The 17,673-nt window shown below is 41.0% G+C and overlaps 1 protein-coding gene across 2 annotated transcripts in view; it reads left to right on the forward strand.

The window, feature by feature from the left end:
• The window catches only part of CTNNA2 (catenin alpha 2), an 832,954-nt gene that overhangs the window by 667,754 nt on the left and 147,527 nt on the right, over positions 1-17,673 (forward strand). For both annotated transcript variants that reach the window (XM_040335493.1, XM_040335494.1), the window contains exon 10: positions 5,107-5,241. In XM_040335493.1, coding sequence (XP_040191427.1) covers positions 5,107-5,241 — 135 coding nt within the window. The remainder of the gene's footprint in view (positions 1-5,106; positions 5,242-17,673) is intronic.

Raw genomic sequence — 17,673 nt, forward strand, 5'->3', positions numbered from 1 at the left:
TCCTCAACACAGTAGACCATGTCGTGTTGTAGCAAGAAGTAAAATGTCTATTTGCTCCTGTATATACAGTTGTGCTCATAAGTTTACATACCCTGGCTGATGAATGCAAATGTTCCTCCAGCATTATTTGATAACATACTGCATTCATCTTGCCATAAATTTTGACCACATTTTTTCTGTGCCTTTGTATCTCACACATCCTCAAAACATCAGTGATTCACCTCCGTGTTTCACAGTAGGAATGGTGTACCTTTCATCATAAGCCTTGTTGACTCCTCTCCAAATGTAGTGTTTATGGTTGTGGCCAAAAAGCTAAATTTTGGTTTCATCACTCAAAATGACTTTGTGACAGAAGGTTTGAGGCTTGTCTCTGTGCTGTTTGGCGTATTGTAAGCGGGATACTTTGTGGCATTTGTGTAGTAATGGCTTTCTTCGGGTGACTCGAACATGCAGCCCATCTTTCTTCAAGTGCCTCCTTATTGTGCATCTTGAAACAGCCACATCACATGTTTTCAGAGAGTCCTGTATTTCACCTGAAGTTATTTGTGGGTTTTTCTTTCCATCCTGAACAATTTTCCTGGTAGCTGTGACCGAAACCTTAGTTGGTCTACCTGACCGTAGTTTGGTTTCAATAAAACCCCTAATTTTCCACTTCTTGATTAGAGTTTGAACACTGCTGATTGGCATTCTCAATTCCTTGGATATCTTTTTATATCCCCTTCCTGTTTTTACAGTTCAACTACCTTTTCCCACAGATCCTTTGACATTTCTTTTGATTTCCCTATGACTGAGAATCCAGAAACGTCAGTGCAGCACCGGATGAAAGATGCAAGGGTCTGTCATGAGTCCAGAAACACATTGACCTTTTATACACACACAATAATTACAAGCAAACAGATCACAAGTGAGGATGGTTACCTTTAATAGCCTTTAAAACTGCTTTGTGTCAATGTTATCAGGCCAAAATCACCAGGGTATGTAAACTTTTTATCAGGGTCATTTGGGTAGTTTCTGTTGCCATTTAGGGTTTAAAAAGAGTAAACACAGTTGATTGATAATAAATGGCTTCAGCTAAACACTAACCAAGAGGGTAAGAACTGTTTTTGTGTTATCGTTCATATTCTCTGAAAAATGTCCAATAAATCATAAATTCTGCCAGGGTATGTAAACTTATGAGCACAACTGTATAAACCAATGCACAATCTCCAGTGGATGTTTAAGGTGGCTTAGGATGGCAGGAACATGCTGAAGGTGCCACCCTTTCAAGGTCTTTATATACTGATGCTCACTTTGTTTCATAGCATATTCCCTGTAAATAATCCTGACAACATTCCTATTTCTCTTACAAGACATTAACTCATCAAAAGTCATGGATATTACTCGCATTTATTTCATGTTTACTTATAGCAAATCACGTCTCTGATTTGCATTTCCTATGAATACCTTTTTAGGAGCCTCAGCTATGAACAAGCGATAAATTATGACTGCTGCACTCCGGCAATATATCAATCATCACATCCATCGGACTCCACAAATATTATTCATGTAAAATGAGCATAGCTAAAGGGGAGCAGCATTCATAGGACAGTTTACCCTCGAACCATTGCCCGAGAACTCACAGCTTCTTCATTAAAATTATTTATTTGCATGATGAAATACGGTTGGTTTACTTTGCAATGATCTGCAATGATTTGCTTATCGCTTCTCTAGTAGTAAATAATACAAGCAGAGCACTTCCATTAAACTGCATCCTCTATTACCTAGATAACAAATTATATTTTCTGATTTTAGACATTTACTATACTCAGCGTTAAAGGAGCCCCACCACTATTTTATTATTTATTATAGATTATTGATAATGGGGTTGATTTATATAAAGCTACAGTTTAGGTATGATTTTTATTGTATACGTAGGTTGGTCTAGTTTGGTCAAATGTAAGCATGCATATCTCATATCTGAGCCACCACTGTAGAAGCTGCAAATCACTGTATTAGTTGGAGCTACTACAGTGATAGCACCAATCCTCCCGGTCAGATCGTCTTCTGCATAGTAACCACAGGGCTTGCTTGATCGGCATGGCCACCATCAGGGGTGGCCCGTCCATTAAGGGTGCATGGGCGCCACCTCCCCTGTCCTAGCTACTGCCACCACCCCCTGCCCATGCGTCAGGCCCCTTTGCAGGACGCTGGGTGCATGAATTACAGTGGCGGGGGTGTTTTTTTGAAGCACCCGATTAGAGCCAGAGGCTCTAATAGGCTTCGAAATAGGGTGGATTCCGGGTTCAGAGCATTGTGCATCCGGGCTCAGAGCTAACACCCAGGTGTGTTAGAATAGAAAATTTATATTCACTATTGTCACACTGAATCGCCTCTCCGCCAATCAGGAAGCATGGCTCTGAGACACGTTTCCCGATTGGCCAAAAGGAGAAGCATTTCAATTGGCCTAGGAGGAGGAGGGAGTAGACGTTCTGCAGAAGTTGCCGTGATACGGAGAAGAAGAACAGGGGAAGTCACTGCAAGTCAGGAAGCGCTGCCCACCATAGATGGGACAGAGAAGCTGCAGTGATGCCGAGGAGGAGAGCAGGGGAAGGGGAAGCTGCCCCTCTTTGGGAAGCCCTGTCCGCCATAGATGGAGTAAGTGCCGGGCTCCTTACTGACGGACTGGACCGGGGGTGTGTGGGTTACCCGATCAACGCCCCCCCCCCTCCAAAAATGTTTTTACCACCAGCCACTACTGGCCACCATTGGCCACCATTGACAGGACACCTTATATGTTTCCAATAAATACAAGGCATTCTTTGATCGGAAGAGGTGGAATTGTGGCATCACTGCCCCGCCTCTCCACCTTGTCCAAAATTAAAATGGCTTTTATTTATAAAACAAAAATAAGGCAGTTTGTGAATGGTGGTGGTGCCAAATAAGTAACCCCATATGGTTGCAGGACCCAGAAGACCTACCTAGACTAAGGACCAATGTAACTATGCATAAAAAATCAAACCTCAATTGAACAAAGTCTGTTTACATAGCAAAATTAATGATATTAAGTAAGGTGAACCTGTGTTAACTCAATCATGTCCCAGCAAAATAGCCTTTATTATATTTCCCTCATACATAATAAGATATACAAAGTCAATTTAGACCATAGAAATTACCTTTACTCTTTTAGTAAATCAATCCCATTTAAAGTTCAAGAAAATAAATACATCCATAACCTCACTTTGAACCTCTACAGCAGTTTCCAAGAGAAGAAACCATACCGTACAACTATATGAGGGATAGCAAGCTAACCTTTAAAGACTATTGTCCATACCTCCCAACATTCTGAGATGGGAGTGAGGGACACATACCAGCAAATGTATGTAGGAGTGGGACACGCTCACTGCCACACCCCCTTAAAGGAGAATTAACCACCAAAAATTGTTAATTAAATCCACAAGGGCTTTTTTATTAACCACTACTATTCCTTTATATTGGCTCTTAAAATGTACAAATGCAGCAATTTAGAATTTGGAAGAAAGGTTTAGTACTGAGAAACACTTTTTGGAAAAAAAAAAGTGATTTTCTTATTTTTTTATTTAGAGATTTTTATTTTTATTTGGGCTTTTTGCTACATTGTCACAGTTGATATTCTTGTCTCCTTGTTCATGGTTTGATTTTATACAGAGATGATTGCATTTGAGTTTTCTGTTTGTACATCTGACATCCTGAAACTTTTGACACAGTCAAATACCGATCAGCGGGGTCTCCAGCCATGTCTTGCAGGGTTCAGCGTCGGTTTTCCAAATCAATGGTTTACTGAGGTTTACAACTGTATGGATCAGACCAAAATAAGGGACAAATGAGGGGGGAAGAGGGACAGGGGGACATTGCTCCAAATCAGGGACAGTCCCTCCAAATCAGGGACAGTTGGGAGCTATACAGTTGTCCCATCCAACAGCGGCTTCTCCTGCTTTTACACACAAAGCAAGCACTATGGGCCAGATTCACAAAAGAGATACGACGGAGTATCTCAGATACTCCGTCGTATCTCTGAGTATCTATGCGACTGATTCATAGAACCAGTTACGCATAGATAGCCAGAAGATCCAACAGGTGTAATGGACTTACACTGTCGGATCTTAGGATGCAATACCGCGGCCGCCGCTGGGGGGAGTTTGCATCGTAAACCAGCGTCGGGTATGCAAATTAGGAGTTACGGCGATCCACAAAGATTTTTCCCGTCGTTACGTCGTCGCAAGTGTTAGATTTTGCAAAGATAGTGCACCTTTAACATGGTGGAAAATTACTCCACCATGTTAAAGTATGCCCGTCTTTCCCGCGTCGCTTTTGAATTATTTTTAAATTTTTTATTTTTCCCGGCGTAAGTGCTTTGTTGACGTTGCGATTCTCAAAACGTCGGCGCGTCGTAATTTCGTGCAAAGCACGTCGGGAAATTTGCGACGGGAGCATGCGCAGTACGTCCGGCGCGGGAGCGCGCCTAATTTAAATGGTACACGCCCTATTTGAATTGGGCCGCCTTGCGCCGGACGTGTTTACGATACACAGCCGCAAATATCCAGGTAAGTGCTTTGTGGATCGAGCACTAAATCGGAAAACTTGCGGCGATGTAACGTAAACCGGTTACGTTACGCTGCGCCCAAGCTACGTGAATCTGGCCCTATTATCCTATGGAGTGCTGGCCCTATGAGCTTTAGGTAAGGCTCTCCCCCTTACTATGCCATTTTGAGTAAAAAGATTTCCAGTGAACTTCTATGGCTTATTAATATTTATTCATAAAAGCTATTAAATTCTCTTGTAATTCAAGTTTAGTGATCAGTTAAAGTTATCCCTCAGAAATTAAAGCACAAATAGAGCTGACAATATGAATGATGGATTTGAAAAGTTGCCACTAATTTGTGAAAACTTAACAAGCAGCACCAGTATTCCTAACAGACCTTTATCTGTTGTCTTAAAGAAATTGCTCTGTGGTTTTACAAAGCGATATTAAATATGCCGTTTGCATATTATTTTATCTGATTGCATTGCTTAATGATATGCGGTTAACACAAGGATCTTAGCATTTAATCAAGTCTTCTGATGTTGCTGTTCCTTTTTTTCTCCCCGCAGTGCCCTGATTCAGCATGCAAACAAGATCTCCTCGCCTACCTGCAGCGCATTGCCCTCTATTGCCACCAGCTCAATATCTGCAGCAAAGTGAAAGCAGAGGTGCAGAATTTAGGAGGAGAGCTCATTGTTTCAGGGGTGAGTAAATGAGAAATATCAGTCACCTAAACATGAAAACCTGCATACTGCAGACTTATTGTATCTTTGTTATATGTACAGTGTGTGTCCTACACAATGCAGTATTAGTGATCGGCAAATCTGCCTGGGTTCAGTTTGAAGAAGGTCCCTTGGATCTTGAAATTTGGTCAACCCGAACTGAGGCGAATCCTATTGAACGGGTGAATCTTGTTCAATTTTGGCAATTTTTTGAGTCAATAGGCAAAAGGCATGGTAAGCTCTGCACTTTCATAGAGGACATGTACCAATACAGTACAAAAAAATACTCTACAGCAGCTAAAGGGTATTTTTATGTGATTTCAAGGACAACATTGAAAATACAGAATTTCTTTAAATAATTTACTTGCGAGATTCCTTCAAGCTGTATTTGGTGTTACAGAACAACACCATTTTCGTGGACAGTCTCGGTGACAGTATACACCGGCCAGGGGCGGACTGACCATTGAGTCACTCGGGCACTGCCCGAGGGCCCCATGTCACTAGGGGGCCCCATCAGGGTTGCCAGGCTCAGTAAAACCAGGGACAGTATGTAAAAATGTTTTTTTTACATCTGTCCCTGATATGTCTGAAACCAACATGCTTCTGATGTGAAAATCCCGAGATTTTAGCTGCCCCGCCTCTGCACTGCCTCCTGGCGTGGTGGCCATCTGTAAGCCCAGGGGCCCCATAGTATTCTATTGCCTGGGGGCCCCATGAGTTGTCAGTCCGCCCCTGACATCGGCAATGCATATTTGGCTATGGCATAGATTTTTATTTTATTTTACAATTCATTTGGCTTACTTACAGCAGCAGTACTCCAATCTAATTCATTTCAGTTTGAAAAATGTTTTTTTTTTTTTTTTAGAAACACTTTCACAAAACAGTAATAGATCTTCCTTGATCAGCAGATATATATTGGCAAGTTGTTTGCTGAGACTGTTACAATATTGTCCTGCACCTGAACAATTCATATGAAGCTGTCTATAAGAACTAAGGGCCTAATCCACAAAAACCCGGCGCAACGTAATTTTTCCCATTTAAGTTACACCGCCGCAAAATCTCTACCTAAGTGCCCGATCCACAAAGCACTTACCTAGAAATTTTGAGCGGTGTAACTTAAATCTGTTCGGCGCAAGGCGTTTCTAATTAAATTAAATTAGGCGCGCTCCCGCGCCGGACGTACTGCGCATGCTCCCGACGTCATTTTCCCGACGTGCTTTGCGCGGTTTTACGTTGCACCGGGGTTTTGAGAATCACGACGGGCGTAAAAAAAGAAAAAACGAGTTGCGGCGGGAAAAAAAAAATTAAAAAAAAAAGACAGCGACGCGGGGTAGAAGGGTCTACTTTTACAAGGTGTAAACAGTTTAGGCCTTGTAAAAGTAGCCCTAATTTTGCGACAGCAAACTAATACTTACGGAGAAAAAACGAAGCGTAAAAGCTTTGTGGATCTCCGTAAGTGCTAATTTGCATACCCGAAGCGGCATTTCGACGAGAAATGCCCCCAGCGGCAGCTGCGGTACTGCATCCTAAGATCCGGCAGTGTAAGTCCCTTACACATGTCGGATCTTCTGCCTATCTATGAGAAACTGATTCTGTGGATCAGTTCCATAGATAGAAACAGGGATACGACGGCGTATCAGTAGATACGCCGGCGTATCCCTTTTGAGGATCAGGCCCTAAGAGACCATAGATGATACGACAGTGTAAATGTGGCCAGTAGCAGGGCTTTTTTAATGAGGTAGTATTGGCTGAAATGTACTAAAGATAACGGGTTTGATTTACTAAAGGCAAATAGGCCGTTCACTCTGCAAGAGAAGTTGACATTTGCGAATAAATTTTCTTCAGTCAATTGCTCATCATTATTGCCCTCAAGGATCAAAATTGTAGATCAGGAAGATCAAAATTGTAGATCAGGAAGATCAAAATTGTAGATCAATAAAAATTGAAAGTTCTCATTTACATTGTTATTCTGGGTTTCGCTCATCATTGACCACAAGAAGCAAAATAGCAGATCAGGAAAAAAAAAATCAAAGTCAAGTAGTTGGGTCAGTAACTCATGCTTAAAAAACCTAGTAAATACATCAAAGCTGGGTCCACTTTAAACATCCAATCATTTGCAAGGACAAATAGACTAGATGATCACTGTGACCACAACACCAAACACTTCTTTCATTTAATTTAAATTCAGTAATCAAGTTATTTAGTTTTGTTAAATTTGGTTAATTCGTTCAATTTGTATTCGGGATTCGTATTCAGAATTAGTTATATGTCTTTTTCTAACTTTTCTTCAAAATTAAAGATTTGTTTAGATTCAAAATTTTTGAAATGATAAACTTTGAAATGGCCAAATTTGTTGTTCGATTTAAATGTGGCAACGTGAACAAACAAAAGAAAGATCTTCATCAAATGATTACAATGACTCTTTAAATCACATTTGGCTTAACTAAAACAACATTATTTTAAAATGGTACTCTAAAAACACACTGTCTTTGATTTCAGAAACATGTTTACAGTTTGAATTAGACTGGAATTCAATGTAAAATTTTATTCCAATTTTAACTCCAATTTCAGAAATTCGGACACATTTTGTTTCGTTATTCGGAGCATTCATTAGACTTTGTTTATACTGTAATTTGGGTGTTTAGATACATCCGAATAAATAAAAATTTGTCAGAATATTTATTTAGAATGAAACAAACCACACATGTCTTTTTTTACTAAGCTCAATGAATATTCGCCTTACAAAGTTGAAAGTCTTTACACTTTTAGTATATCAACCCTAAAATATTGAGCTAAGATGGTCAATATGACCACAAAAAGCATATTCAACAAAAGAGGTAAGCAACACTAGGCTGCCTAATTAATTCATGATGGGTTTAGATTGATATAAAGCAGAAGTATGTCTTGGCATGAGTCCCGTTTTTATAATTTTTACAGTTTATCCAACAAAGCAAACATTACTAACAGTTCATTTTTCTCTAAAAGACATATTTAATAATACAGTCCACAGTAACCACTCACATATTATATTTCCAGATTTTTGCCATTTGCCCAGTGGATATTTCATCAACAAGAGCCATATGGCCTGTTTTTGTGTAATATACTTATGATACATTCAGGAGGCATCCATATGTAGATTGGTTTTCACCCAGCATGACATTGCTGCCTTATCATTTCCTCTGGTACTAAAGAAAGATTGACAATTGTTTTTGAACATTTAAAGAATAACTTTTGTTGAGAAAAAAAACATTCCCCTCTGGGTGTACAATGTAGAGAAGCTGGAAAGCAGGTGTTGGCGGGGAAGAGCCAAGTGAGAGAGGTCGGAAGGGGAGGAAGGGGAGGGGAAGGGGAGGAGGGGAGGGGGGAGGGAAACAATCTCCATGGAGACACAGATGTATTAATAACCCCCGTTTTAAAGTAGAGAGAAAAAAAAAGAGAGGAAGAAATAAAAGTAAAAAATAAATAAAAAAATAAAAGAAATAAGAAACAATAAGGAAAGGAAAAAAAAAGGGAAAAAACACTTATAATGCGAAACCATAGAAGAGACGTTATGGGCAAATGAACCGTGAGCAAGTCTCGTTGTCCTTTTAGGTGGAGTCTGAAGTGGAGAAAAATGTACATTTCAAGGATTATAACAGCATTTGTTGCAGATTCCTCCCTCTTGTTATTCAGAAGAAATCCCTGTGTGTTTGTCTGTGGGTCTAATGGGTCTGTGGGTCTAATGGGTCTAATGGGAGTGGTTTCATAATTAACTGTCAGGTGTGCAGCTACATGGCACTAATGAGGAAATCTGCTGGGCCCGCATCCCTTTAGATGTGCTTCTATTGAAAGTAGCTCTCCAAAAAAAAATCTGACTTGTATCTTAGGCAGACTTCTGGGAAAATTGGTGAGCCAATTGCACAAGCAGGAAATTATGTTTCTGGGGGGTGGTCAGTATACACTCTGTGTACAGAACTACTCCAGGTAGCCATATTTCAATGCATTCTCAGAAATTTACAGAGGCTGCAGATTGAAAAGGAAAGGTCATTTTTAATAACATCCATATACAAGATGATTAGTGTCGCAATTATATGCGCTATATTATTTTTTCTTCATTTGCTATTTTTCTTCCTCACGAAAGTGGAGTTATCCTTTAAGGAAAAACTCCAGTAGTAGGGAAGAGCTTCGTATTCGAGTCGAACTCATGTAATACGAACAAAACGGGTCGTTCGTGCCAAATTCGAGTTACGTTTCACAGACCATAATTCACTGCGGCATCGCTGGCTGATGATTGGCCAAGCATGCACTATGACCTGCATGCTTGGCCAATCACAGCGCGCAAAAAACGGAGAGCCATAATTGGCCAAAGCCAGGGTGGCTTTGGCCAATTATGGCTCAGGGGGTTTAGTACACGCCCCACACTATAAAAGGCCGCCTGCAGGGCGGCCTTGTGTAGTGTGTTGCGCCAGTTAACAGAGAGAGACAGAGAGAGTGTCATTTTTTGCAGGTAGATAGAGCAGGCAGGCAGGTAGGCTAGTCAGTTAATGTTACAGTGTGTATAGGATATATATACATCCCAGGTGTTGTACAAATATTTATACACTGTATAGTTTAGCTAAATATAGGTACCTTTTCCGTGACCTTCTACTTTATTGTTTTTGTCCGTGACTGCCAAAGTCTATGCCTGCTTAAAGCCTTCAAAAACCTTTAGGCTCTTATGCTGCGCACACACGATCGGAATATCCGACAACAAAACCGTGTGTTTTTTTCCGACACACGGTCGCACAAATGTTGCTTGGAAATTCCAATGGTCAAGAACGCAGAGACGCACAACACTACGACAAGCCGGGAAAAATGAAGTACAATGATTCCGAGCATGCGTCTAATTAGTTCCGAGCATGCACAGCACTTTTGTGCATCTGAAATGGCTACACACGATCGGAATTTCTGACAAGAACTTTTCTTGTCGTAAAAATTGAGAACCTGCTCTCAAACATTTCTTGTCGGAAATTCCGACAGCAAATGTCTGATGGAGCCTACACACGGTCGGAATATCCGACCAAAAGCTCACATCGAACATTTGTTGTCAGAAATTTTGAGTGTGTGTACGCGCCATTAGTTTAAAAAAATGACAGAAAATTTACGTTTATGAGTAATATAACTCTTTGATCATTCAAACCTTCATGTGCCCACTTCACTTTCTTACTTATACTTTGGATTGTTTTTGTCCCAGAACTGATTCTATTTTCCTTCATTCCTTGCGTCGATTTAACAGACAATTGCACGGTCGTGCGACGTGGCTCCCTAACAAAATTGGCGTCTTTTTTTACCCACAAATAGAGCTTTCTTTTGGTGGTATTTGATCACCTCTGCGGTTTTTATTTTTTGCGCTATAAACAAAAATAGAGCGACAATTTTGAAAAAAATGCAATATTTTTAACTTTTTGCTGTAATAAATATCCCCCAAAAACATATATACATTTTTTTTCCCCCTCAGTTTAGGCCGATACGTATTCTTCTACCTATTTTTGGTAAAAAAAATCGCAATAAGTGTTTATCGATTGGTTTGCGCAAAATTTATAGTGTTTACAAAATAGGGGATTGTTTTATTGCATTTTTATTAATTATTATTTTTTTACTACTATTGACGGCGATCAGCAATTTTTTTCATGACTGCGACATTATGGCGGACACTTCGGACAATTTTGACACATTTTTGGGACCATTGTCATTTTCACAGCAAAAAATGCATTTAAATTGCATTGTTTATTGTGAAAATGACAGTTGCAGTTTGGGAGTTAACCACAGGGGGCGCTGAAGGAGTTAGGGTTCACCTAGTGTGTGTTTACAACTGTAGGGGGGTGTGCGCCGCAACAGTGAAGCACGGGAAAGCCGTGTTTACATACGGCTCTCCCCGTTCTTCGGCTCCGGGGAGCGATCACGATGGAGCGCCGTCGTCCTGGATCGCTCCACGAGGTAAGCCGCCCGCCGCACGCAGCGGGGGGGGGCCTCGATCGGACCCCCCACCCGCTAGAAGGCAAGGACGTATATATACGCCTATCTGCCTGTCCGTGCCATTTTGCGGACGTAAATAGTCGTGCAGCGGGCAATAAGTGGTTAATAACATCCATATACAAGATGATTAGTGTCGCAATTATATGCACTATATTATTTTTTCTTCATTTGCTATTTTTCTTCCTCACGAAAGTGGAGTTATCCTTTAAGGAAAAACTCCAGTAGTAGGGATGAGCTTCGTATTCGAGTCGAACTCATGTTCGACTCGAACATCGAATGTTCGATCGTTCGTCGAAATACGAATAAAACGGGTCATTCGCGCCAAATTCGAGTTACGTTTCACAGACCATAATTCACTGCGGCATCGCTGGCTGATGATTGGCCAAGCATGCACTATGACCCGCATGCTTGGCCAATAACAGCGCGCAAAAAACGGAGAGCCATAATTGGCCAAAGCCAGGGTGGCTTTGGCCAATTATGGCTCAGGGGGTTTAGTACACGCCCCACACTATAAAAGGCCGCCTGCAGGGCGGCCTTGTGTAGTGTGTTGCGGCAGTTAACAGAGAGAGTGTCATTTTTTGCAGGTAGATAGAGCAGGCAGGCAGGCAGGTAGGCTAGTCAGTTAATGTTACAGTGTGTAGAGGATATATATACATCCCAGGTGTTGTATATATATTTATACACTGTATAGTTTAGCTAAATCAGTTCTTCCTAATTTACTGACAGGCAGGTGATTGTGCTATTTAAATACGTTATCACAGGCATACTATAGACACCCAGCAGGTACAATATTTAAAGGAACTGATGTAGGAGCAGTGATTTTAATGATGCTTAAATAAAAAAATAAAAATAAAAATCCTTTAAATATTGTACCTGCTGGGTGTCTATAGTATGCCTGTGAAAACGTCTTTGAGAACCCGGGTCTTGCCCGAGGGAACATGTATCAATGGAAAAAAAGTTTTAAAAACTGTTGTTATTTCAGTCCTGAAAAAAACAACCATTTTTTAAACTTTTTTCCATTGATACATGTTCCCTGGGGCAAGACCCGGGTTCTCAAAGACGTTTTCACAGGCATACTATAGACACCCAGCAGGTACAATATTTAAAGGAATTTTTCATTTTTTTTTATTTTAGCATCATTAAAATCACTGCTCCTGAAAAAACTACTGTTTTTAAAAAAAAATTTCCATTGATACATGTTCCCTGGGGCAAGACCCGGGTTCTCAAAGACGTTTTACGACAATAACTTGCATATTAGGCTTTAAAATTAGCACTTTTAAATTCGAACATTCGAGTCCCATAGACGTCAATGGGGTTCTAAATGTTCGCGCAAACGTTCGGTCTGTTCGAAGGTTCTGGTGCGAACCGAACGGGGGGTGTTTGGCTCATCCCTATCCAGTAGAAATGTAGTGTAGTGCTCCCTATGTCAGGGTTCTGCACTGCTGCATAACCAGTCACACAGCATTTCCTTCTTGCATCCTGACACAGAAAACAATCTTTTGACTTGTTTTTGTTGTTTTATAAGGAGATGATAGCTTGGATGGGGTAGGGATTAAGGGCTGCCCTACTTTTTTTTTAACCCAGAAAAAAAGTTTTATTGAGAAAAACATGAAATAACAAAGCCAAACAGTTCACTTTGTTTTTTGCACATATAACAATCATTGCTATTTGAGACATTCTTTATATAAATAGTATGCATCGCCTAAAATCAATAACACCACACTCCCCTTTCGTCATAAGCGGCATCACCCAACATTAAGCCTTAGTAGCCTATGCATGATCAGGTTTGCAGAGGAAAGCCCAGGAACCTCTAACCATGGAGCCCAAAGCCCTCTGTGTTGATATATAACTTTTTTCCATCCATAATGCATTACCAACATTGGTTATCCATTCTGCAACTTTAAGAGGGACCTCCGACTTCCACTGTACCATTATCAGCTTACGTGCCAAAAATACAACTCTGACTATGGCCTCTCTAGTGTGTTTTTTTGGGATGCCCTACTTGACAAACAATAGATCCAGGGACAACGTCCTCCCTATTTACAACTTCCACTTCCTCCTGCAGCACAAATATTGCTTTGTTTGACAGCTCTGCTGGGTTCACTCCTTTAGGAGGTAGCAGTCTTTTGTTAGCTCAGCAATGGCCCATTACAGGCTAGGAACTCTCATTCACTTGGAAAAGTAGCACATGTGGAGTGGACGCCTTCTGCTTCCCTGTAGACACTGACACCAGCTCCACTTCTGCAGAAAATGCTAGGCCACCTGGCTGTCACTTCACCAGCCCAGCTGGCTGCTTCTTCTTCTTCCCTATCTACCCGACAGACACACACACTGGAGATTTTCCAAGGTTGGATGAAGACGTAAGCACACCGCTGTCTTCAAGAGAGACCTGCTACAGCTTGCAGTCTCTCCCCTCGTCTGTCCCTGCACTGTGCTGATCTACTGTCTCTCTTTGCTCCTGCTGCCTCTCTGGAAAGCTTTCCTTCAACCGCCTCCCGTTGCAGGTTCCTTCCAGGCCAGTCACCCAAGCCCCACCCAGGGGTCCCTCAAGGGCCACTAACAGACCCCTCAGCAGACCGTTCTCATCAGATGGACCGATCGTGTGTACGCGGCATAAGAAGCATATCTTCAGCTAGAATTAACATACTACAAGACAGACATAGCACAACTAAGCTGTGAAAGACAAGGCCAGAGATCACTCCAAAATGTCTAGTTTACTATTCAGAACACATTAATAATAAATATGAACATGTTTTGTGAGTGCACCTGTTAATATAATATTAAATTAATGAGTTTAACTTATAATTAACAGTACAACTATAACTGCACACATTTCAAATAAACTAAGGTGTGCTATTGTTCACTTAACACTTATGTGGAAAAGGTTGCTGACCCATGGGCTCCAAAATCTAACTTTTATCCCAAATTTTTTGAATATTCACTTTCACACATGTTAGAAATATAAAATCGGCTGTTATAATGAGATATAGCATTTATTTCATTTGAGGGACAGGTCTAACATAAGGAAACAAAGCTTGTGTGACTGATATGGTCAACAGCAAACAGTCATTTAGAGCAGAACAAGGCTAGATGCGTTGAATCAGGAGACAATACCAGCTGCCTGGATATTACACAAAATATAGGTACCTTTACCGTGACCTTCTACTTTATTGTTTTTGTCCGTGACTGCCAAAGTCTATGCCTGCTTAAAGCCTTCAAAAACCTTTAGGCTCTTATGCTGCGCACACACGATCGAAATATCCGACAACAAAACCGTGTTTTTTTTTCCGAAGGATGTTGGCTCAAACTTGCCTACACACGGTCGCACAAATGTTGCTTGGAAATTCCAATGGTCAAGAACGCGGAGACGCACAACACTACGACAAGCCGGGAAAAATGAAGTACAATGATTCCGAGCATGCGTCTAATTAGTTCCGAGCATGCACAGCACTTTTGTGCATCTGAAATGGCTACACACGATCGGAATTTCTGACAAGAACTTTTCTTGTCGTAAAAATTGAGAACCTGCTCTCAAACATTTCTTGTCGGAAATTCATACAGCAAATGTCTGATGGAGCCTACACACGGTCGGAATATCCGACCAAAAGCTCACATCGAACATTTGTTGTCAGAAATTTCGATTGTGTGTACGCGCCATTAGTATAAAAAAATGACAGAAAATTTACGTTTATGAGTAATATAACTCTTCGATCATTTAAACCTTCATGTGCCCACTTCACTTTCTTACTTATACTTTGGATTGTTTTTGTCCCAGAACTGATTCTATTTTCCTTCATTCCTTTTCACTTTCTAATTTAGACTGTACATAGCTATCTTCTTCATTTGCCTTTGGTTTTTAGATCTCTTTAGACTTCAACAATGGTATTCGTGACCTTCCACTTTATTGTTTATGGCTGCCAAAGTCTAGGCCTGCTTAAACATATTTAAGATCTTAGTATAGGAAAATATCGACAATTAACATTTATGAGGAGCAATACAACTATTCGATCATTCAAAACCTTCCTATTCCAACATTCTTATTTCCACTTTGGATTTATTTTGTAATAGAACTGATTCACCTTGTCCTTGTATCCTTTCCCCACTCCAGACTGTTTAGAGCCCTTCCCTGTGTAATATGTCTTCATTTGTCTTTCGTTCTTAGATCTATTCTTCACCTTGCTGTTCCAGAAAACCTTTTGTGTTATGGACTTGGGCTTCAATAATAGTAACGCCACCTGTTACCATTCTACCAACCATTGACCTAATGGTTCACCATACCCATCATGGCTTCTTTCTCATCTTTCCACCCACCATTTCAGAAGCCACAGTTCTCTTCTCATCATTGCTCTACTCTATTTTTCTATTCATCTTTAGTGGAAATCTTTGTTGCTCTTGTTTTTTTTCCACCTGTTTATGCTGACGCTAATCAGTTCCTTTCAGATCTCTAAATGATCCTGCTGGGCTGTTTCATCTCTTGTCATCTTCAATATTTCAGCAGAGGAGCAAGTGCCCATTTCCAGATAAAATAACCATTGTTATAAATATGCAACGACTTTAATCTGCTGCGAATATCTTTATTATTATAAGTTTCAGAAAACGAGCTGTGTTCATAGATCAAAGCATTTCTTTATTTAAGCAGGTCAGTCCTTTACATTATAGATTCAGTGATTCACTGCTGCCTTCCACGTATCTGAAAGGAAGAGGATGTATTGAAACATGTTAATAATGTTATTCTTATCTACCTTAAAAGGGAGTTAAAGGGATATTTTCTTTGTTCTTCTTTGTTTCTGCAATAGAGAAATAAATATGTAAAAAAAGTCCGGCTTTATGCAAGTTAAACAGGCACTTCAATTGATTTCAAATTATTAATATTTTTTTTATTCACAGCCAGTCCTTGGCTCTTTCAAGGTCCCCCATGGGCTTCTTTACTGCAGACTAACAAAAATGGTGCAAGTTTTGAGGGATAAAGCATATCAGGAGAGACTGGATGAGCTTAATATTTACGGCCTCAGGGAAAGGGGAAATGACAGAAACCTTTTAATACAGTAAGGCCTCGTACACACGACCAAGGAACTCATCGGAAAAGACACATCGTTTTCCTCGACGAGTTCCTTGTTAGGCTTGTCGAGGAACTCGACAAGCTTGCTTTGCGTACACACGGTCAAGACAAAATCTCCTCGTTCTCAAACGCAGTGACGTACAACACATACTATGGCAGGGGAAGTTCGATTCCACTGGCACAACCCTTGGGGCTGCTTTTGCTAATCTCATGTGTTTGCGTGTAAACGTTTGGTAAGAGACGATTTGCACTTTTCAGTCTGTTACAGCATGGAAAATGTGTTATCTTTATTACAAACGCTACTTTTACCGAAGGTGCGCTTCCGTCTCATACTTTATTCTGAGCATGCGCGGGTTTCTTAGCATACACACGCTCGCGTTTCTCGTCGAAAACCAGCCCGATGAGGAACACGACGAGGAAATTGAGACTCCCGTCGAGGAAAAAGAGAACTTGTTCTCTTTTTTTCCTCGTCGAGTTCCTCAACAGTTTCCTCGATGAAAAACGTACACACGACCGTTTTCCTCGGCAAAAAAGCTCTCCCACCAAGTTCCTTGATGGATTCTATCAAGGAAAACGGTCATGTGTACGAGGCCTAAAGCCTCGTACACACGACCGAGAAACTCGACGGGTGAAACACATCGTTTTGCTCGTCGAGTTCCTTGTTAGGCTGTCGAGGATCTCGGCGAGCCAAATTTCCCCATTTCCCGTCGAGGAAAAAAGACATGCTCTCTTTTTGGCTCGACGAGATCCTCGACAGTTTCCTCGTCAAAGTGTACACACGACCGGTTTCCTCGGCAAAAAAAAAAACCCAGCAAGTTTCTTGCTGGTTTTTGCCGAGAAACTCTGTCGTGTGTACGAGGCCTCAGAGAGTGATTTGGGTTCAGGAGACCAGTATTGTCAATATGAAGCTGAGCTCAAGAACAAAGGGGTATGATCTCAAATTAGCAGAAGGAAAGCTGAAAGATAATGTTAGAAAGTATTATTTTACTTAAAGAGTTTTGAATGCTTGGAACAGATTTACAACAAAGTTAAAGTGGAGTTTCCATTAAAAAAAAGTTTTGCTTTATAGTGTAGCTTAGACCTAAAAAAAAAAAAATGTTTTACTCACCTTGAAATGCCTGTTGCTATGGGGTCCCACGAAAGCTGCCTTCCTATTCACCGAGGATCCTGACGTCAGCTCCCTCGGCTCCTCATCGCTATTGCTCCTGGGAAATGATGACACATAATGCCGTACGCCTCCCCTTTGCAAGAATCATGCACACTTCCGCAGCCGCCGCTCGTTGTCATGGCAACCCAAGTGGTTGACAGCGTGGCGCGAGATTGGGGCGGGGCGGGCAGCGCTTTCTAATTCGTCTCCAGAG

Source organism: Rana temporaria, chromosome 1 (genome assembly GCF_905171775.1).
Source record: "Rana temporaria chromosome 1, aRanTem1.1, whole genome shotgun sequence".
NCBI lineage: Eukaryota > Metazoa > Chordata > Amphibia > Anura > Ranidae > Rana > Rana temporaria.